At 37.7% G+C, this 23,790-nt stretch overlaps 1 protein-coding gene across 1 annotated transcript in view; it reads right to left on the bottom strand.

Annotated features, from left to right (window-relative positions):
- Window positions 1-23,790, bottom strand: part of LOC139730887 (putative receptor-type tyrosine-protein phosphatase mosPTP-1) — a 269,592-nt gene that overhangs the window by 134,247 nt on the left and 111,555 nt on the right. Inside the window, exons 4-8 of the mRNA XM_071641763.1 lie at window positions 21,320-21,463; window positions 16,202-16,310; window positions 12,656-12,837; window positions 5,876-6,042; window positions 3,349-3,469 (exon numbers count right to left, since the gene is read on the bottom strand). Coding sequence (XP_071497864.1) covers window positions 3,349-3,469; window positions 5,876-6,042; window positions 12,656-12,837; window positions 16,202-16,310; window positions 21,320-21,463 — 723 coding nt within the window. The remainder of the gene's footprint in view (window positions 1-3,348; window positions 3,470-5,875; window positions 6,043-12,655; window positions 12,838-16,201; window positions 16,311-21,319; window positions 21,464-23,790) is intronic.

Raw genomic sequence — 23,790 nt, 5'->3', positions numbered from 1 at the left:
GTTTGAGAAATAATGTATCAGCGGAAAAATAAGCAAAGAAAATGGGATTCTATCGTGATAGCGTCCGATTTTATGTGCTCATTTACCACTGATAAAATATATCAATTTCTGGGCAGTTTCCTTCTGTTTGCGTTTTAGAAAAAAAATACAGATGTGTAACGATTTACTGACGGACATAATAAAACAGTTCTGACACCTCATTTTCATAACTTTGAGAATCATTAATGAAGGATAAATTCGGTAGATCGTTTGGAACAGCAATATAAAGGGCTAATTAACGAGTGCAAAACGTCTTTAAATCGAGATAGACCAACAACGAATCAACAGGTCATTAAAATGAAAGTCCCGACTATCTGTATTACCAGACACTTATTTTCTGTTGCCGTGAATTCCGTCCTCAGAGGCTGAAAAGCGAGCGAAAAGAAAAGGCACCAATTATTCACAAAGATCTTAACATTACGAGTGTAAAGAACTAAGTGAATCACTCTCTTCTGTTCCGCTGCAAAATATACAAATATTGTGTTTCAATGCGACATTTTGCGCGGCGCAAAATCGCATTGCAGCTACGCGCGATACTTTCACTTAGGCGCCGTAGATGGCGCTAGACACTTTGACCGGCGGAGCTCCGTCGGTCGATGCGTTCGCGTTGAAACGTGTTTGTGAACGCGTTACCGATGCGCGGTTCTACGCGTAGTAAGTTTAACGCGATCAGCACTGTACATATTACAACATACATACACATTTGACCTTTCGTGGGGTATATGACACATAATATATGACGCACGCAGATTAACCACATCTCGATAAACCCATGACTTCGCCATGGAGCTCCATTCAGAGAAGCACTGTAAAGGTTCATTCATGTTGACCATGGTGAGGAGATTGAAGGAAAAATATTCACAGAATCTGATATCCAGCTCCCGTTCACTATCAGTAAAAATGAGTGAAACTCTAAATCATATGTTCATACAACTTTTGTTATTTCACAACTTGTTGAAAGCACTTACACTTTCACTCTGTTGTATGGTTCCTTGCATATAGGCCTATATATACAGTGTATGTACAGCGTATGTGTAAATGTATGCTATCTATACATGTTACAGAATATATGGCTCCTTTTATTTTTTTACCCCCTTTCACATTCTGCTTTTCTGTTTCTACTTCTCCTGTAGGATTTAAAAAAAAAAATTATAATTTTCACACAACTTTTCCAGGAAAAAGAAGTTCATCGAAAGTCAAATTAAAATAAGTAGTCTCTTTTGTGCAAAACTAACTGTGCACTATGGAGGATTTGTCACAATCATGCAGCCGAAATGGCCATTCTCAGATGCTACAAGGATGACGTATTCATTCAATTATTTACATTCATATTGGCAGAACCTCCCACCTTGTAGATCTGATTGTTCCTAATTTTAACTGATCATTTTCATTGTTTTTCTTTTCACTGATTGATAATTTAAAAAAAAAAATATCTATAGGTAAATTCTCTGATAGATAAATTGTGTTTACTCAGCACACTATATCCCTCTTGGCTCTCACTCACTCTCCCTCGCTCTTTCTTTCTATTTAGGTCATTCTGATCTGTCACGCATCCTGCACAATCCATCACTAGACATGGGTATCAAGGCATCCATTCCGCATTGCAATCACGACTTTGCAATATACATTTCTGAGCGAACACCAACGGTAATGGAAAATGGCATAATCACTGTAGAGGATCGAAACGATCTGAACCTGAACCCTCTCCAAGATTTCACAACCCCCCTTAACATGTTCCCCAAAGATCAGCTGCGCTTCATCTAAACGGGAAAAATTGTCACCCTGTCCAGAATATCTAAAATTAGGCATGTACAGCATTTTGGATCCAGCTCATCGATATGGCGTACAACTTTTTTTCCTTCTCTCTTTTCAAACGGTACATCTGATCATGGCCCCTAGCCAGAAACATTTTTTTTTTTTTTTTTTTTGGGGGGGGGGGGGAATTTTTTTTCCTCAAAAGCCACTAGGGTTAAACCCATATAGTCTGAGAAAACCACATTTCTAAAGTTTGATGCGACATCTCTTTATATAACTTCTTAATATTGCAGTATGCTAAGGGCTGAAAATTCATCTTTGGTGGAAAACAGTATTTTTACCTTTCCTGCAATAGACATTAGTACTAATAGAAATTGGGAAAACAAATTTTCACTGAAACTGGCAGTATTTTTGGATGTAGAAAAAAGGTGCAAAATACTGGTACTACAAGAAAAAAAATCAACAACCAACTTACAATTGGCATCTCTGAAATACTGCATCCTTTTATATTGATTTTGATGACAAATTTCTGTGTTTGATAGTACTTTATTCATAACAGAGCAAACTTGAAGATGGTGTAGAATGGCTCTTTAATTCGGCTAACATTTTGGTTCAGTCTGGGTCATGGTTACTGTAAAGGAAGGGGGGGGGGGTTATAAATGGAACAACAAAGAAAGGCACGTCCTGAAAGAATGACAGAGAAAAACATTACTGCCAATACCTGCAGCAATTTCAAGGTAACAGCGCAAGACTGTAAATTCTGGGTGGTGTTGGTACACAAGGTATTTTTAGTTCTGAGTATTTTTTTTTCTGCTGGTTACTGTTAGGCCATTATACTGGTAGAGAAAAATAAGTTTAAAAAGCAATATTTATCACATACACATTATTCTGGCTTTATGAGCTGAAATATTACTTAAAAAAGAGAATTCTTTTGCTTGGTACTTGACCTGCTCATGAAATGAAAGAAATCCGCACCACTCTGCACCACAGGCCAATGTTAAAGCATCACATGATCCATTCCACAATGTTTTCCAGCAGTTAAAATCCAGCCATCCTAATGGTCATACAACAGTATCTATATCAATATCAATATCCGACATTAGAATTACAGTCAGATTTGCTGTGAAAAAAAATTTCAACATTTGTTGTGTCACTGCTGGCCTCCAGGGACATTCTGGTGGTAGTGTCGCTGCCCTGAAAGTAGTAGATGACAGGTTCAATTTCTGCTGGTTCCTTTTTCTGACATGTTTGTTAAAATGTAAATCAGCAGTTGTGATCTTAAGAAAACAAACAAACAAACAAACAAACAAACAAACACAGAGAGGGTGACAAATGATAACAACTTCTTACACCAAATCTCCCCTCAGCATTAACATTCTCTATCTATCGGTGTCAGATGTGATGAAACTATCATCACAATATCAATATCAACATAATTAAGAGTTAATTCGAAATATTCAGGAGAGAAGCCTACATTGTGGAGTCCTGACTTCCAGGTCAACCTCAGCAGGAGAAATGCGATAGAGGGCAGCAGCTACTATAAGTCTCACTCACCATCCTCACTCGTCGTCGTATTGACTGTTGGACTGAACGGGCCCGTCTCGTTGGCATTGTTCACCACGGCTATGGTCACCACGTACCGCGTGAAGGGCTTTCGGTCCTGTATCACTGTGCTCTGGATAAGATCAGAATGAGATGGGCCAGAGAGGTTTACTTATTGCAGGCAAGCTGTGCTGCTGTGGAACTGAGCTGACAGCCTGAGCCACAAGAGAGAGCCCACATACCTTAATTCAGCTTCAAATTGAGAAAAAAAAAATCAAATTGGGATGACATCTAAAACTGCATGCTGAATGTGTTGAGAAAATCTGTGACAAATATGAACAAGGTTGTACATTTTGGAATTTGTGCCACTTAAGCTAACAACCTCAGCACACTTCTACGCGTGTTCTTGTTATCATGTGACCGTTATCACTTTAAATGTCCAGTACCTGCTGCCATTTGTACATAAACTGTCACAAATTTCACATCTTCTGGAGACAAACATTATTATCATTTTATCAGTTCAAGGCATATTGTAATTATGTTCTGATGAACACCTTCAAGAAACCAATTACTGCCACTGAAACAAATCAAAACAAAAGAAAATCCATAGTTTGGCTATTTTATATCCAAAACATGACACACAAGACTGGTGTGAGCTATGCATGTAAAATATGCACACATTTTGCACTGAGAGTGGAAGATACTTAAAGACAAAATTTGCTCTTTCATATCATTTGATTTGAATTTTTTGTGTAAATATGCAGCAGTAAGAGCAACTAGATGACTAACATGTAATTTAGTACTACTATTAAATGTTGTTTATCAGTAGAGCTGGTAGTGAAATGAGATATTCCTTGCAATGATGAATGAGAATATGCAAAAACTTTCCTTTATCAAATCAGCGTTTAATACCACCGCAACTTCTGCTCTTTCACATTAGAGATCTACACTGCATTCCACCTGCCTCAGGAGCATTTGATTTCCAAAAATGTCAAGTGTTTTTTTAACATGACCAAACTGTGACTGACGTGCAAAGCCATTTTAGAACCGCACCGACACTATTTCTGTACGTGACCCTAAACAACACCTTGTAAGTAAGGGCATCATCTGCAGGAAATACGACATTCACTGCACGTACGGCGCACGAACAACATAAATCGTTTTTCCCACGTTCACTGGTTAAGGAGGAGCTGTTTATGGACGCAATATTTGTCTTTAAACATGTCACTAGCAGGGTCATTCTGCATGTCAAGCAGAGCACAAAAACTGCAGAAAAGTCGGGGGAGGGGGGAAAAAAAGAATTACAGCAGGAAGTGCAGTTGAACTGATTTCGCGTAGAAACCTGCATCTGCAGTTTGGAGAAGGAAAGGGGGGTTTGTCAACAGTTGGAACAGGTTTCATTGCGGGGAGGGTGACGGGGAGAGGGGAGCGTAGTCTGGCGCACACGCGCAGGCGGGAAGCCTTAAATGAAAATGGATTCCCCCCAAAATAGCCAAGGAAGTTTGGCTCCTTACAAACACTGAGCCTCAAACTCAGAGAGAGAGATGGGGGGGGGGGGGAAAGAAACAGAGAGAGAATAAGAGGAATATAGAGAGAAACATAGAGAGAGAAAGAGAGAGAGAGAGAGAGAGAGAGAAAGAGAGAGCAGTGATAGCAACAAAGTGGTTTAAAGGATGTGACCTCACATTTTTTGTTGAGAACCATTTATTTTTTGTAGTCCAGTGAAAATGTTTCATTCACTTCCCTCCATGCCCTTGCTACAGGTTTATACACATTTTCTCAATCTATATATCATTATAAATCAATTGATATCAGATTCAAGCCTAACACAGCAGAAACTTTTTTTTTCCACCTTGGCCACTGGCTACTGGCATGGACCTAGCTATTTGAAATATATTTTCAAAATTAATCACAAACCTTGGCCAATGAATTCAATTTGTTTCAAAGATGGGGACAAGTAACAAAGGAAATGGTGAAACATACATAAATTAAAAATCTGATGACAATATTAAATCATTTAAAAAAAAAAAACAGATTAAATTGTCAGTTGTCATGGATACAATACTGACATGATCAAAACATAGGTTGGCTTAGCAAGAACACCATCATTGTGCCTAAGATCGAAACATATATAACATGAGTGTAACAACACTGGTGCTGATATCTCGTCTCACTAACTTTGAAAGCCCTACATGGGCTATTGTAAAAGAAGAAGCTTCTATGTGATTAATTTTTTTGCTCTTAGCCAGGTAAGGTAATTTTTGCACATTTTTAATATCATGGACATTTATGACAATTGAGCAAGCACTTCAAACATCTCACCATTGCCACCTGTGGCAGCACGTACTATGGTATAGGGTAACTGGTCTAAATTGGCTTGCATTTATTTTAGCACTACTTTCATGTCACACAACTTTGCGAAAATTGCTATTGGAGTTCCCCTAACGAATAAAAAATTAGTAACTACAGATTTGATGTTTTTCATTAGCTGATGAGTGTGACCTCTAACCCTTGACCTTTCAACATGATATAAGTGTACCTCTGTGCTGGGTCCCAGCTCGATGACCTGGCTGCCTGGTGACACCATGACCTTGTACTTCTTGAGGACACCCCGGATGCTGTTGGGCGAGGGCGGCTTCCACGAGATAGCGATGGCATTGGGGCCCTGGGCGACCACTGTCACGTTCTTGGGAGGTTCCGTTGGTCCTGAAAGATTTGTCATTAATCCACATACGTGAAGCTCTTTGTCTCATGTACAAATATTGTACCTCAATGCAAAAGTAAGAATCAAAGATCACGTTTTACACAGAACGTCATGCACAAGCAAAGCAGGAACAGACATTCAGGATGTAGTTTACACATGTTTTGTCTATCAACGAAGGAGGCGAGTATGTAGCCTTTTCTTGTGGTAAATATAACTCTATGCTATCAGATAAGTAAATCAAATCAGTCTCTGTTTTGAAAACACCAGCACAAGATGCATACATTGTATAAATAATCTCTGAAGACAGCTTGAAATGTGTGCATCTACAAGATTACAGAGTAGCTTGAAACACAAATCCAGGACAAATTGATTAATCCACTTCCAAAAATCTACAGTGATTAGGGTTTTTTTTTTTATTCATCTGTTTTCTGATGCAGACTGACATGAGTATAGAAATATCGACTCTTGTGAATCAAGCATTTAATGTGAATTAAGATTCAACAGTTGGTGTTTGTTTATCAATCCAACCTGTTGACAGAAAATGCAACCCTGGCATACGCCACGGCATCTCAAAACGGTGATGAATACTTTAATACAAAGTCTTATATCACGACAGCAATTTGGATCATGATCAAAGTCTTGTCATTTGCTCCTTCCTTGGCCAAAACTTAACCCCTCTAATCAAAATCTATCTGTAGGCTGATTTTTGCTAAACACTGCCAACATACACAAACACACATGCATGTAAGATGCTTCAACCAGGGATATGATAGTTTGTTCGAGGTATCCGGGCAATTTCCATTATTTGTTCCTGAATTTTTTTTTTCTTGATAAATTGACTAATTGATATTGAAAATGATAAAAATGATAATCAAATTCAGTATTATTATGTAGTAAGTAAAAAAATTAGGCTTCATGTAGTATATATGTGCATAAACAACAATTGATTAATTGACTGAGAGCATACAATCCAGGATACGAGTAAAAATTGTCAAATTTTCCTATTTGAATAGTGAGAAAATAATTCACCTACAAACAGGTCCTAAATATGCAGAACTGGCAAGTGCAACACATAACTGTACCCCTAAAGTACCCCTAGGGCCATAAGAGGGTGCTTTTAATTCTAAATACTCTGAACAAATGGTATATGTCTAGTGTAAAATGTATCCTCAATTGCTTGAAGTGAGACACTACATTATCCCCTACCGAAGCCGTTTACGAGGACACACAGACACACTACAAAAAAAACAACAAATGCACACAGGCAATATGCTAACTCCTTTACAAAGTTATATCTTCACTATTAAGCTAGCATCTCACTGCATATTAAGGACTGCCACAGCAAAATATGAAAGTTTCCATGACCTTCTCAAAATGGTAGCATTGCTCTCCAAAATTATATCACAGGAAACAATCTAATGAACCTCTAACTACATTCTGCATAAAAAAGCACTCGGAGAGTGCAGACCTCCATCAAGCAGCTCATTTCCATCCATACACACATACATGTACAGAAGGTATGAAAATTGCCCTTATTTCCCAGTGATAAAGAAGCCTTTCTGTTGTGTCTCAGAATCTCCCTAATCAGCACCTTACTGCATGCTGCATCTTGAACGCATGCTCAGTGTACATATACAACCCTCAAATATGTGCAGCTTGAACTCCCTCATTTGTTGGCTCTATTTGACACTGATAATCATTCAAAAACAAAATGAAATAAAAAGTACCCTAGATCCAGACAGTTATCTGTATCACTACCAAAATTTAATCATCTGTTCCATGTGACATTATCAACTTTTCATATAAGTTGCATCCAAATCCATTCACAACTTTCGGGGTTATTTTTCAAACAGACAGACAGATAAACAAATGAACAACCCAATGCCGACAAAAACATAACCTCCTGGGCGGAGGTAATAAATCACGAGACATGAAAACTCGTCACATTGAGGACGAGTTAGGTGATACGCTTGTGGTCATCAGATGACGGTCATCTGCGATCGACAAAGAAAAGAATGTGATATAGGCACCTTGAAAATATATTGAGCGTGCATGCCAAACCGTTTCTGTAACCACTCGGCCACGGGTCATCCACGGAAATGGTAAGACAAAAAAAAAATACACACAACAATGTATAGATATAACAGGGGGAAAGTCAATGCCCACTCAACTATTAAACGTGGCCGTGTGAACATCTATTGCATTGCTAGACGGAAAAGCGGCCTTGTAACGACTGAGGTCGCTATGCCATTTCTGGCAACTTGGGAAAAATACGTCCCGCAGACATAAAACCTATAATCGGCTGGTTTTTGATACCTTGCCTTTAATCACGCACGTGTGCAACCTTACGTCTCTGAGACGTCGCCTTTAACCTCTCAGTCATACGTCTCGACGAGAAAATATGAGGAACGTAAACTTATATGTGAAAGATGACTCAGGAATCGTTTCGTCCATCTTCCATTCTCATTTTCAGTGTATGCTGCAAAATACTCAACCTGGTGAGAAGATTAAAAAAAAAATAATAAAATGTATGATTACTGCAGCTTATTGTCTCAGCTACAACATACTTAAGTTTCAGAGGAAATCAAAATCAAGTGAGGTAAAGGTGCTCGAGCGTTATCGAGTCAATGCATGGATAAAAAACAAAAATCCCCTTTCATAGACATAACGTACAATCTTCGCTGATTTCGATATCTCGCCTTTAACCATACCTCCTAGCATGATGACGTCATCAAATTAGAAAATAACGATATGGACTTGAAAGGTGTTCAATGTATAACATATTCATCGTACGTTGTCAGTTTGCTATTGACATAACGATCAATCACATGAACATGAGGCAGCTATTAGTACCTGTATGAAATTATTATAGGCATGGTTATCAAATTCCCCTAAAATTTTCTTATAATTGCTTTATTTTTACACACAGTTAAGCTATCCCTTTAAACTCGTCACAGTTTAATTAGAATCATTAACATCATACATTAATACCATATTCAGTTCCATAGCTGATCACGTTTGCTAATTAATTAAGATTAATTGTCTAGAATGTGTCATATGGCCAACCTGTATACACACGTACACACACACGCAATGCTAAATGTATGTATCAAACCTCTGTAACACAACTTTGAACTAACTGTAGGAATTATCGCTGTACTTATCATCTATACTTTTTATCACTATCTGAAACTCCACAAAAACCACTAATTGACAAATAATCATCAATACAGAAGACTGACTTAAAGGAACAATTCAAATACCTTTTTTACAATGTATAGCTTGTTCCATGTATAAATCAGCACAAAGTAACCACGACTACATTGTGTTACTGAATTGATATGAACAAATTTCATTTTATTACAATATTTTAAATCAGTTTGAAAAGCCCAGCCTGCAAAATTTTGCAGCAGTCGAAGTAATGCAGTCTCCAACGCAAAACAAAGGGATACTATGTGAGTGTGTGCGTATAGTTGTGTTTACATGCGAACGTGATTTCTACATGGACGAAGGTGTAGTACTCCATTGAAGAAAAAACAAATTAAAAAAATAATTATTTTCTTTCGTGCTCTTGTGAGGTTCGAACCCGTACGTGTGCAACCTCACGTTTCTGAGACGACGCCTCTAACCACTCGGCCATACGTCTCGACGAGAAAATTAGAGGAACGTAGATTTATGTACGTGAAAGATGAATCAGGAATCGTTTCATCCACATTCCATTCTCATTTTCAGTTTTAAATTGCAAAATTGTCAACCTCATGAGGAGATTTCAAAGAATAAAATGCATGATTACTGCAGCTTATTGTCACAGCTACAACATACTTAAGTTTCAGAGGAAATGAAACAAAATCAGCTGAGATAAAGGTGCTTAAACGTTGTTAAGTCAATGCATGGTTTAAAAAAAACTCACCTCCCATAGACAATACACGTAAAATTGTCCGATTTTGCGTCTTTACCTTTAATCACAATTTAAGGTATGATGACGTCATCAAATATCAAAAGCATGATATGGACTTAAAAGGCAAATGTTCAAAGTACAACATATCTGAATTTGGGATAATATTGAGCTTAAACAACAGAGATACGAGTAAATGAATGACAGAAACAGTACCTCAAAAAAATTAATTCCACTTTTTTGATTTCAGATGATGATATGATGACGTCATGAGTTTTCCTGGCAATATTGGTACTTGAAACGTTAGTTCCAATTCATATGCTTTTGTAATATGCAATAGAAATATAGGGTCAATGGACGATTTAAAGAGCTATGCTGAAATAAACAAAGACTTGTTTTTTCACTATATTTGCAGAAAGACGCGCGCGCGGAATTTCAACTTTGACGCCAGTGCATTTCTTTGTTATAGGTCAACATCGATCGGAAATCAATGGATATTGTTACTCAAAGTATCAGGAATCCAAATCAGTCAAAAAAAATGCATTTTCATGTTGCTTACGCCCTCTGCGCGCGAAATTGCGCGGACGGACGCGCACGCGAGAAAATGTTTGAAACGCTTAAAATTGTCTGAAACTTCGAGATTTCCCATTGGGAAGTCGTTTTGAGTCTTTTAAAATTTTGACGCGCGCAAACGCGCGCGTAATGAAGACCTGGGTAACTAGCGTTAAAAAGTAAGATAGAGCGTGACCTGAACTTTATGTCCACCGAAAATGATACAGAAATGATATCCAGTTATGAAGTTATGATCGATCATGTGACAAGGTCCGAAAATCACAAAATGGCGCCTAGATGACGTCATAGATATGTTACTGTCATGAAAACCTTATTGTGGCTAGATTTTGTCATGAGACATGTTGACTGAAAATGTCATGTTATTCCGTAATGTCATTGTTGAGATATTGACGACACAAAATGTGGCAGAAAGAAAGAAGAATAAAAAAAAAGAGAAATTTTGGCAATCACAATAGGTGATACGCTGATAGCGTATCACCTAAAAAGACAGACTCTTTCCATGAATGAGTTGTTGCCATGTTTGAAAGTCATTCAAAGAGCCCAAAATGAGCCCTTAAATGTAGCTCACCTTGGATATCATTTACATTGCAAATATGTGTGACTTTTGTATCATATGACAAAAAGAGTTTGTTGCACACATGACTTTAGCAAGCACATTCCCTCACCATTATTGCCGCTGTTTGCCAAGTTTTAAGACATTATCAGTTCTTTGAGCACAACACCAACAGCACGTCTTAAAATTTTCAAAGGTTGTCACTGAGTCACTATTTTATAGACAGCTGGTATGGAGTCTTTCACACTGAGAAGACCTTCATTTGTTCAAACACATGTGCTTTCTCTGGCAAAGATGTCATGCATGCACAATTTCTTGACTTTTAAAATCTTGTATATAAGGCTATCCCCTCATTGACCTCAACGTTTTATACCTTGCAAAAGAATTGTGGAGCTTTTACATGATGATCTGTGACTGTGATATGCCGACACATTCCTTCACACTGGCCTTCGAGCCTTATCAAATACAATGCACAATGTAATCTTGAAGTGTCTTCATACTCTAGAGGAGGAAATACACAGAATTCCACACAGTGGTTGGCTAAGGCCTCAATCTCAGAAATTTGAGTAAACATTCTTATCTCAATCATTCAATGCAGATGATAGGTGCACAAGGGAACACAGAGAATGTGCCATCCATGTGGTTTGAAATACTATTGAGGGACTGATAATCTTTAAAAAAAAAAAGGGGGGGGGGGGATCAATAAACCAGAGGATGAAATAGTCTGTATACTACCAACAAAAACCATCAGTTTCATATGTGGTGCATCATTACATTACCCATAGGCCTATAAAGTCAAAGGTCATAAAAGGAAGAAAAATATGCGTACAGCTGACTTTGGCAATGTAACCTTGACAGAATTCTGTTTTTACTGTTTTTTTGATATCATCTTGATATGAAGTAGAAAAATCATATGTAGAGTTAAAGCCTAACATGTGACAAATTCATTGCAGATCTGCCAAAAACAATCAAACAAACAAAAAAATTACTTTCCCAACATTATATGGCCTTCATGATGATGCATCACTAATGTACATGTACATATATATTATGTCAGCAAGACAAAATACTTAAATGGTAAATTTTCTCACTCATTATTAAAGAATATAGGGTAGATATTGTCTTCAGACAGTGACTTGTCATTTCAGTAGTTAGTAGTAATTATAATAATATTACATATGACATACATGTACGCAGGTTCTGTACACCACATTTCCCTATGTGCCACATATTACCACAATTTTCTTTCCTGTGTGTGTGTTTTTTTTAGCATTGCATAAATAATTAGAATATCTTCTATTGATTGCTTATAAAGATGCCATTTGATTTATTGGTGCCGTTTGTTATTCAATAGTATAAAAATGTTGTCCAAATGATTCAACATATCAAAATGTCCTGCCCATGGGCAAATATTACAAACTGTCCACCCTCTCACAGTTACTTTCATCCTACTGCTGAATGGCATAATATCAGCATAATAAAGAAATACATGATTCTCCCTCACTCTCACCCACACAAAAGAAAATGAATAAATATAAAAAGAAAGAAGAAAAGAAATGGAAGGCATTAAAATTTGGGGTAATGAACAACTCACTGGCTGGCGCCGTGCGGATGAGAGTGGACACAGGACTGTCCTTGTAGTAGCCGGTGGAAAAGTGCGCCCTCACGTGGAAGAAGTAGTACGAGAATGGCTGGAGGCCAGTAACTGTGTAGGTGGAGCTGTTGCCTGGAGGTGGGTTGTCGGCTGTCTGCCACTGGTACGTCTCATTTCCAGCACTACGAATGTCAAAACGAATGCAACGTAATCATGATTTTTTTTTTGTCGATACTTTTTAATCATGATGGTAATGATGATGATGATGATGAGAGCTGGTTTCATTATTGATATTATTATGATAAGGATGAAGATGATGATGATGATGATGATGATGATGATGATGATGATGATAAAGATGCTGATAATGATGATATTCATAAGAATATCATTAATAATATAGTAAGAAAGTATCTTAAAAAAAGGACAAAAAAGGTGAGGAAGACAGTTTCTATAGTCACTAGACACAAGCCAGAGCCTAGAGCCTAGAGCCTTGATGTCTTCAAGAAGAACCTTCAGACTTTTCTTTTTAATATCAATCTGTGACTGAATTTTGTTGTTAAGTGCTGTGAAACCAGTCACTGACTGTGTCAGAGTGCTATGTAACATCGCTGGGGCGACAAGACCTCGTATCTATAAAATGTCAAATGTTCAGGAGAGCCAAAAAAACATGGCGGCCAAAGCACTATAGCAAATGAGATAGCCTTTCCTTTGACATGCCGTGGTGGCTTCATTTTTGGGGTAAGACAGCTAGGATTTGGACAGGATATCACTTATCTGATTATTTGACCATTAATCAAAAAAAGTCATTTTCACCAAAATTTCAGATACAAGGTCTTGTCACCCCAGCGACAATAAATGATCCCACTGTATTGTAGATAATCACACCCAAGATTGAATAACTGCAAAATGATCTGTCTCGCATTATCAGAAAAAATTCATGGACCTACATGTACTGTACGAGCTGAAATTTTCGCGGTGGTTTTATTTTCGCGAATTTCGCGAATCGCCTTTGAGCCGCGAAAATAACAACACGCGAAAATAACAATGCGCAAATAACTAAGTTCAGTTAGACCCTCACAACCGCGAAATTAACAACACGCGAAAATGTCCTCCAAGTAGCAATTCGCAAAAATATCTGTAATTTCAGCTCGTACAGTATGTCATTCCAGCACATCGGAAAAGTACAAATATCAACTATTGGATATTGCCTATAAATCAGATCAGTGAAAATTTCTTCAGAAGTACAAACATTACAGGCACCCTCCATAAGTATTTACACACATTACACCTATCAATAACTGTTGCATTATCTTTTTTGGTAAGAATCCAATTTCAATTTTTTGTTTGTTGAAATTCTCTATATCTAATTTGTCTTTGATTCAAACATGATCTTTAATTTCCAATCTCTCTGTCTTTGATTCAAATATGACTTTTAATTTCCACAGAAATATGCCTAATGAGGATCGAAGATCATTCCTTAATGGGTCATTAAAAGGAGCATAAAAATGATCCTTACAGACACGTTGTGAGGAATATTTTAAAAGCCCCCCCCCCCCCTTTTCCCCCTTCAGGGATGTGCTCGTAATCAGATTATCAGTCGCGGCAGAAGAAAGGTAAATTCAGAGCCATTTCAGAGTAGTCCACAGGATCGAATGACATTTCCATTTACGACGAGCTACGTTTTTTTTTTTTTTCATGCATCGGCTTGCAGGCTGTAGTCATGGCAACGGTGCAGGCAGCACGTTGTCGAAGATGTTGGCAAATAATACGGGAGCAGAAGTAGGAGGGATGGAGGGGTGGACAGCCACGCTGCCAGCGATGACAAGTGCAAGGAGAGATTCTGCTTGTTTAACCCTGCGAATTCTCGGTCCCGCAAACCACACAGGAAAGCATGGATGCCCAGATTAGTTATGGACGTGTTGTGATCACGCTACTGGAGGTGCGAGAACTACGTAGTTTGCGACATTACTCCGACATGTTGGCAAAACAATGGCATGCTCTGACATACGCCGCTGATCATGAATATAGCAAAAAGTACTTTATGAGCAGAGAGGACATGTATGACTTCCACACAGGTAATGATGGTGGACTAATGGTTTAGAAAATGCTGTTAGTCAGGGATGCGTGAGGAGAGAGGAGGAAAAAAAGATCTTGTCACCTCAATGTTACATGCTGTCCAGCCTATGTATATATTTTTCTTTCTTTTTTTTTTTTGGGGGGGGGGGGGCAAATCTCCCCTCATTATCTCCAAAATCCTGACTCTTTATTTCCTTGCTAGTTTACCATAATGAAGTTGAGGTTCACAGAGTAAATGATGGCTGTACAATTGTAAACTGCACATCCTTTTTTTTTGGACACAACATGACTTTTTTTTAATGAATAAGGCTCATATTCGGTACACTAGTCTCCTTTGGCGCTTTATTTTGCACAAGTTCTACAATTTCAGACTTTCATGCAGCTTTACACATTTCATCACTTAACCGGTTGAGGACCAGTCCCGAGTATACTCGGGCAGGGGTCTATGGGAAATGCGTGTTGTAGCAAAATCAGTCCGTCCCCAACGGGTTAAGATGAATTTTAGCGAATTTTCTCAAAACTGCATTACTTTGTTTTACGTTCAGATAAAAGATATCATTTTTGTCAACCTTCTACAACCATCTCAAGATTTTAATACTAGAGACTGTTTCATGCTTTCATTACAAAGAAGTATGAATAAGTAAATGTCTTCTGCTGTCACTGTGAAAAGGACAAGGGGAACTGCTAAGGGTTTAAAATCTCTATACAGAAAGTACTGGTGACATATTGGAAAAGAGGAAAGGGCTTTGCAAAGGTTTGAATAGATGACCATGCAGGTTCTGGTTTGCTTATTTGTTTGTTGTTGTTTTTTCCTCTCTTTCTTTCTTTAGCTTGAAAAAGGTAAAGAGAAACAGACAGAGAGAGATAGACAGAGAGAGAGAAAGAGACAGCTTTCAATTGATAATAATTCAATTCTTTGAATAGACAGGTATTGCTGCAGTTTGAGTGTAGAAAGAATAAATGACATGAAAGCTACCCTACAATGACTGCAACACTGAAAACTGAAGTCAGAGTAAAGGGGAAATGGAATAGTTTAAACTGTACGACAGTTATATCCTTTGGGATTTTTATAAGGCATTTAATCATTCTACTACAGTTGTAGAAGAACAAAAAAAAAGTTGCCTTTTGCAAGGAAATTGTCTAATCAAAATAACTGTTAAGTAACTCTGTATCATGCAGAATGACATAATTACCACACACAAAAAGAGGGATAGAGCTGCTATGTTTTCATGCTCAACATCTTTCTGCATTCAAGAATCTATATTTTCCCTTCCTTTCCCAGTTTTCCCCCCTAATTTGAAAGAAGCTTTACTTTGAAGCTTATTTCTTTCTTTTTTTTTAGTCTTGCACTATGCCATATAGGGCATCATCTTTTTCTGTGTGCAACAGAAAATAAGATGTATTAAAGTTGGAAAGGACTTGAAACTAATTTTAAACTGCCCTTTTGAAGGATTTTCCAATGCTTACCTGTAGCTGACGGTATAGTTGGAGACGGGCCCGTTGCTAGGCAACCATGACAATACGACAGACTTGCTGCTGACTTTCACTGCCTTCGGCTGGCCTGGGGGATTGGGTTCTGACAGAACACAGGAGGAATGCAGCAAAATTCAAGGTTTAGACAGTTGTGAAGGCAACAAATTCTCAAGTACACATAGCACTTGGAAAGCTGCATGTATTACCTACTGGTATTATAGATTTGAGTATGTCAGATTACTTTAACCTGTTTAGGACCAGTCCTGAGTATACTCAGGCAGGGGTCTACATTAAATGTGTATTACAGCAAAAGCAGCTTGTCCTCAACGAGTTAATGGTATGTGTGCATGTTAATGTGGTATAGCTATGTGTGCTGGGTTAAAATTATGGTATGTGTGTGCATGTGTACCTGAGCACATGTGTCTGCTTTCCAGGATGAAGCTATGTCATTTACCAATAAAATCTGCATACAATACTTTACATAGCTATTTAAAGAACAAATCAATCATTAGCTATACAGAATACATAACACCAAGAGTATATAACCACGACATCATTTACAGAATTTTTTGGGCCATGTGAAAGCGCAAGCTTCGGGGCAGTTTAATTGGCTATTTCTCGAATCAAGATTGCTCCCTCTGATTCGGTAATCTCCCGTCTTTCCTCTCAGTTCCTTCTCCTGTGTAACACAGGTCTGCAACTTAATTCGTGTTAAAGTTCATTTTTGAAAGCTCAGTTAAAGCTCAGTTTTGAAATGCTACCCCAAAAATAATGCACAGTTGTCATTTTATTTCATAGCACGCTCAAAGAAAATAATTCATGAAGTGCCTCAGTAAAGATACAGTTCAAACAAAAAGTGATTTCAGACAGGCAATTGTTGTAATGAATAGAAAATCAATATCTGATGTAATTCACGATATGAATCATATACCAACAAATGTTCTTGTTTCATACAGTGATACAACAACTTCTTCATTTTTTTTTTTTTTTTAACAATTTACTTTGGCTTCAATATATGGTTTGTCAACAAAGTGTTTCTGAATGATAATGCACATACAGCTTTACCTCCTACACGTAGAAAGATCATTCAAACAATTATTTGAATAATTTTCTTTGTCTGAGTACATTTCCATCGGAAAAAGAAAAACTTTACAGGGGCCTTTAGTTGGATGACTCTGCACTTTCATCTGGTGCAATGAGTTTGTACCTCGAGGGTCATGAGGGGCTTACCAAAGCTTCATAGGAGGTACAATGTATTAAATCAAAAATATTCATGATATAGCTTGTTCTTTTAATGTAAACGATGCAGACGATGAAGGAGCCCCCTCTCTACTCTTACATTTTAATGTTTCTAATAAAACAGTATGGGTGAGGGTGACTGATGGAAGTAATAGGGCCCTGGAAAGGAGGAGACTCTTTAGGCTATAGTATTCATAGCTCAGAGTTTATTCAGCCTATGACAAGGAAATATTATGTAAATATGCTGAGCAAAGCTAGAGACAACACTCTCAAATAAGTAAGATCACTATCTTGGTAAGAGAGTCCACGGAAATTCAATGGCTATTAATCAATTTGCATTGAAGAGGGGAGAAATATGCTCGTCACACTTTCAAGATAAGTCAAAAGAAAAGCAAAGTTAGCTTTTCACGTTTCCATATTTATGTTTCAGCAAAAGGCTTCAAACATGTACTCTTTAGGTATAGTGCAAATATGCATCAATCCACTATGCTCACAGCTTGATGAAGTTAGGGCATGAATGTGCATGAGTGCTGGTTGGCAATTACTGTAGGTCCATGCCAAATTAGCCTCCCTTTGCTTTCATGTTCAATGTGTATGACGGGGTGGAGAACCACGTGAACTTTCCGGAGATCAGTGGAGCAAGGAGCATAATGTCGGGGGTCTACTCTACATTCACGAGTGGGCGTACTTCTGAAAGTTTGACCTTTTCCATCGCAGTAGTATGCAGCATAATCTTGGAACTTCCCCCTTACGGCCGTCACACTGTCCTATATATGTTCTCAAGACAGTTTGATTTTCGCACATTTGCAAAACAACCCCATTAGGTGCATCATTACCCCCTCCCCCGCCACCTTTTGGATTCTTCTGAGGTGCACTATCGATTCTTTCACTCAATTTGCTTGATAAAGCTGGGCAGTTCCTTCAGGCCATGTGACATTGTTCGGAGTTGAAGGCAACGGGGAAATCTAAAGTAAGAATGTATCATCGTTTTCAAGACATACAGTGTAGGGGTGTGTCCAAATGTTGTATTGGTTGTGAAGTATAAAACCTTTATTTCTGTTTTGAAAAAAAATAAAGAATAAAAAATGAATTGCATTTCACTGCAAAATTGCACCTACACACCATGATCACTTTATCATCCAATTCACTGCAGTCCCCCAAAACTCAAATTTATTCTGATTCCAAAGACAATAGAAAACAGTGGAAATAGTTACGTACAATTAACCTCTTTTTCTTTAGGGTAAATGGAGGAGGGGAAGAGTTATGAGAGAAACTTCAAAATATTTTTCTTTTAATTGGTGCTAACTTTCTTTAAATGAGATAATTTGAACCCTGTTTGGCTACTACTAAAAAACAACAAAAAACAACAAAAAAACAGAAACCTCTTTACATCACAATTGTCACTGGCATACCTTTATGCATCGTAGTGCATATGGCTGTGGTCTTCCAAAGTATGTTGTATTTATCTTTCATCAGTTACTAGCCCCTTAAAGTAAATGTTTAAATGTTAGCATTTCATCCCTAATTTTCATCCCTGAACGTCAGCAGATTTTTGTTCAAATCTGAGGCACAATTCCCCCAGATATGGGCTGTTGTAAATATTGATCAAAGAAATAGCAAAGAAATAGCTATCAAAGAAATAGCTAGCATGAACTTGAATAGATGTGATATCTCATGTAACTAGGTAAAACACAGTAAAATTTTGTGTAAAAGAAATATTCTGATTTTCATTGAGATTATTACTGCAACATGCTGACTTGAGACCTAAATACCAAGGAATTCCTCATCATGCAAAACATGCTTTTATAGCTATTCATTCTTAAATTTCAAACAGAACCCACAAAATTCCAAATCAAATCTTAATTACAGATAACCTTTCTGCCATGCACAAAGTGCTTCCAGTTCTACAGTTTTGTTAATGGATGCAAATTGCATGCATGCACGCAGTCCCTATTATTTTATTATCAAAGAGAGCATTCTCATGCACCAGAAAGTCTACCTGTTGATTATATGAACTCACCTTTTGCCCATGTCTTTCACTGCTTTTTCTTTTTAAAACAAAGAATACATCTTTCATTTTCTTTTTCATGATGGCGTTACACTATTGTCTTCCTGAAGTTTACTTTGCCAAATCACAGGTAAATGAACTTTATTTTTTACTGCCAGAAACTTTGGTGTCTCCAGACATAAATGTCATGTACTTCTTTCTTGTCCCCGATTCGAGCTCACAAGTTATGCTGCCATGCTACGCAATAAATCACGCAGTTAGCGTGAACCGTTGACAGTCTTTTGTTCCCAGGCCCATGATAAAGTTAAAAAACGGCTCAAGCACAGCAGATGACAGAGGACTTAGCCAATCTGACCAACTACAGAGCCAATTTGAAAAGCTAATTCGGTAACCTACATCCCTAAATCAGTCTCAACGACAAAGAAGGGAATGATTTAAGGGGGAGATAGAGAGAAGGGGAAGACAGACAGACAGACAGATAGACAGACAGACAGACAGACAGACAGACAGACAGACAGACAGACAGACAGACAGACAGACAGACAGACAGACAGAAAAAAAGGAAGAGATAGGAGGATTCTATGGAATCTACAACCCAGGAAAACAAGAAATCAAGTTTGAAATATAATTTGTATATGATGCAATGATTCTACAGATGAAAACGTGAGATGGAAAATGTGAGCTGGACAATATCGAACATTGTCAGCCTCACTCTTAAATAAAAAGAAAAAAATGTAGACCTCATTGGCTAAACATAGCAGCTCATTGCACCAAAAAACTGTAAACAACCACATTATGCGTCCCCCATCATCCCTTGCAATGATTACAAAGAAATAATACAAACTCCCCCATACTAATCAGCAGATGAAAAACATCCAACTTCAAGGCAAGAGGTTTTTTTGTGTGTGTGTTTTTGAGGAGAGTAAAGACAAGAAAAATTGTTTACAAGGATTTCAGTGCTGTTGAGAAGTATCACTAGTTCAACTAGTGGCTGTTGAAAGTTTACTTTGAGGCTGTTAAAGGTATTGCTAAAAAAAAATACCTTATCTTTTATTATGAAAATTGATCCCAGTGGCACCATAATTCCAATAAAGTATCACAAGGGATTAACTTGAGGAAGAAGTAGGGATTTCCCCTTGATTCAAGAGTAATCATTTTCTAGGGTTGTTTTTCAGTCCAATTTCTTCTTTTTTTTCTTTCTATTTTCTACATGGGACAATTCAAAGTCTATATATATATATTTTTTTTGTTTTAGATGAGGGGGCCTTTTACACCATCAGTGAAATATCGCAATGTTAGAAAATCTGGCAACACTGGTGAAAGTTACTCAGCAACTGTGATTACAACCTGCTGAAATATTACTGGAGACATTGCACGCTGAAAGCATAATTTCTCTTGACGCACATGAAGTCACCCACAACAATTTGGAGTAACGGCCCTTATCACAGAAATATCACCTGTGAATTGCAGCTAGCCGGCTAGCTAGTATTTTGTTCATGTAACATTCCATGGTTGTACGCAGATTACAGAGCCAATAGCGCATGTGCAAATGCACTGGCAAAAAACAAACAAAAACAAAACAAAAACAAAACAAAACAAGACCCAAACCCAAACCCAGACCCAAACCCTCAAAATTTTCCCTGGTGCAGGAACATTGCAATTTTTCCTATCAGTGTGAACACATAAGGTCGCACATTGCAAATTTTGCTGTAGCCGTATTTCCCGATGGGTGACAGCCTATCAAATCAGTTGCTCACTGAGACGACTTTCATCCAAAAGGTTCCCCAAAGACCTCTCCATTACCGGTTTACCCCCACACATTCCCTTCTCACAGACAAATGCACCATCGTCTCTCCCTTTTTTACCTGCAACAACCAGCTCAACTTCGCTGGTGTTCCTCAACTCAGTCTCCAGCAGTGGCGCTGGGGGCACAGGAGTTGTCGTCGTGGTGTTGGTTTCGTCGTACATGTACGTGGACGTTTCATTGCCATCTACAAGCTGGTCCGCTTCTGATTAAAAAATTAAAAAACGTGGTGAGAAAAAGAGGTAATTATAGTGCATGCACAAATAGCCATGAGAGGCGCCATAATTAATCATACTTACTTTGTATAAATGTACCTCCATGGATGTCCCTCTCTCATGCGTGGCAGGGATCAGACTGAAAAGCTTATTAGCCTAGATGTCTGTTAACAATACATGATAGCAAGAGAGAGATCTTCGCCCAAGAAGACTAGCTTTTGGGCTCTGGTTGTTGTTGTTTTCTTTCTTCTTCTTTTTTTACATTCGTAGCTTTTAAAAGCAGACTAGCCTATTTTACCCAGTCGGAAATAGCAGCAACGTTTCTGGGTGCAACACAATCGGGATGTCACAAAATGAATGAGCCATATTTTTTGTTATAGACTTTATAGTGGGGGGAGGAATTAGCCTCCATTTCAGGTTTGATGCTGGTAAAATGAAGATCAGAATAGTTCAATATATTCAAGGTGTTTTAGATCTACCCTTCCAGGTATAAACCAAAAAGGGATGGCTCTAATGTCATTAATGGGGTCTTCTAGCAGGTTTCAACTCAGTTGCACTTTAAATCAAGGGCTGGGGACAGGGGGAGAAAAAGTAAGGTTAACGTCAAAAGGTCGGGAGTAACGCACGGCAGGCAAACACCTGTCCCGAACCTTTATTCCATGTTACCACAGAGTGACAGAGATGTCCTTACATCCCGTTTGAGGAAATGAAGGCTTAAAGGGGAGCATTTCACAGAAATTCAGCAAAGAAGCTCCATATCAACGTGTGAGGCGCTGAATGCCTATTGATGCCCAATGACATGACACGGCAAAACTTGTGGAACTGGCGAAATCGCCACTTTGCCGTAATCATGTTGTATGCTGTTTAGTGGGTGCTCTCGTCTCTTGTCTGAACAAAGAATCGGTGTTATCAAACAAGGGGTTGCTCCTTCTTCTTTTTTTTCTTAGTTTTTCTTCTTTCTTTTTTTAAACCTATCATTAGTTAACAGTAATAGTAGAAGTGCATGCGTATGTTTACTGTTTTAAGAACTTGAAGCTTATTATGATAATATTGATAGGCTATTGGTTAGCCATGTTCATGTAAAGTAAGAAAGTTTAATTGTTCATATTTACTTGTGTTATTCGTGATTCTTAAAATCAATAAAATATTGAAAAAATGAAAAACAAAATGAATCTGCTAAAAACCATCAACCTTGCAATACTTCTGGATTAAGAAGATGCATAATGTACACTTTTGCTCCATTTTTTTTTCTTTCTTTCTTGGGCGATGGTTGACCTGGCCTTCACAATTATATCTGGAAATGCATCAAACCCATTTTGAGAACAAATTTGTGTTTTGGAACTTCTTAATACAATCATGCACAAAATACTGGATTTCTTAGTTTTTTAAGTCACATGACAAAGTTATGGTTACCACACGTTCATCTTGCTTAACTACAAGGTGGTCTTTCTTGACTCCAGATGAGCAATGACAGTTACTAAAAATTAATTGGTTTTCTTGTCTAATTTCTTTTTAAAAATGGAGGTATAAACCATGAGAACTAATAATTATTGCAATGCACATAAATCATGTCCCTAATTCACAACAGACCACTTCCCCCCAACCCCCCCCCCCCCCCCCCCCCCACCCCCGGGCCCTGGTTTATCAAAATATATAATCGATTTTAAATTTCCTTTAACACACTGGCTGCCATAGACTTATGATAGAAATCAACTTTATAATCAATCTTAACTCTTCAAAAAACAGGGCCAGGAAACATGACAACATGGTGCTGGTCAAGTGATAGTATAGTTTTGGTTGAAGTGGGACTTCAGGTTTCCAACTTTTTTTGTGAGATAATCAGAAACCTCTTCTGAAATATGAAAGAGCATACAATTCTCAGAGGAATTCAAAGTTTATTTAATGAAAATTCATTTTGAAATGGCCGAGATATCAAACAAACAAAGAGGTCCTAATAAAATGTGGAACCCATCTTTTTTAAGTACCACTTTGTTTTACTTTGTTTCTGGCTATCTCAGCAATTTCAAATTGAACCGTCATCAAATAAACTTTGAATTCCTCTTAGAATTATATGCTCTTTAATATTTTATAAGTGGTTTCTAATTATCTCACAAAAAGTTAAAATATGAATACCCCATCTAAATCAAAACTATACCATCCCTTTAATGTCTAACTCACACAGATGATTATTCTTTTCTAGCACTCACTCGACTATTTGTGTTCTCATTACAAAAATAGTCGGCTATTTCTGATCACCCCAGTTTCAAAAATAGAAAAACAAAAAATGTTTCAGAAATAAATGTGATTCATATAGTAT

Source organism: Diadema antillarum, unplaced genomic scaffold (assembly GCF_040938485.1).
Source record: "Diadema antillarum isolate AM-2024a unplaced genomic scaffold, OU_Dant_1.0 seq00000341_RagTag, whole genome shotgun sequence".
Taxonomy (NCBI): Eukaryota; Metazoa; Echinodermata; class Echinoidea; order Diadematoida; family Diadematidae; genus Diadema; species Diadema antillarum.
Note: the sequence above shows the minus strand (reverse complement) of the source record. Positions and strands in the feature narration are given on the sequence as shown.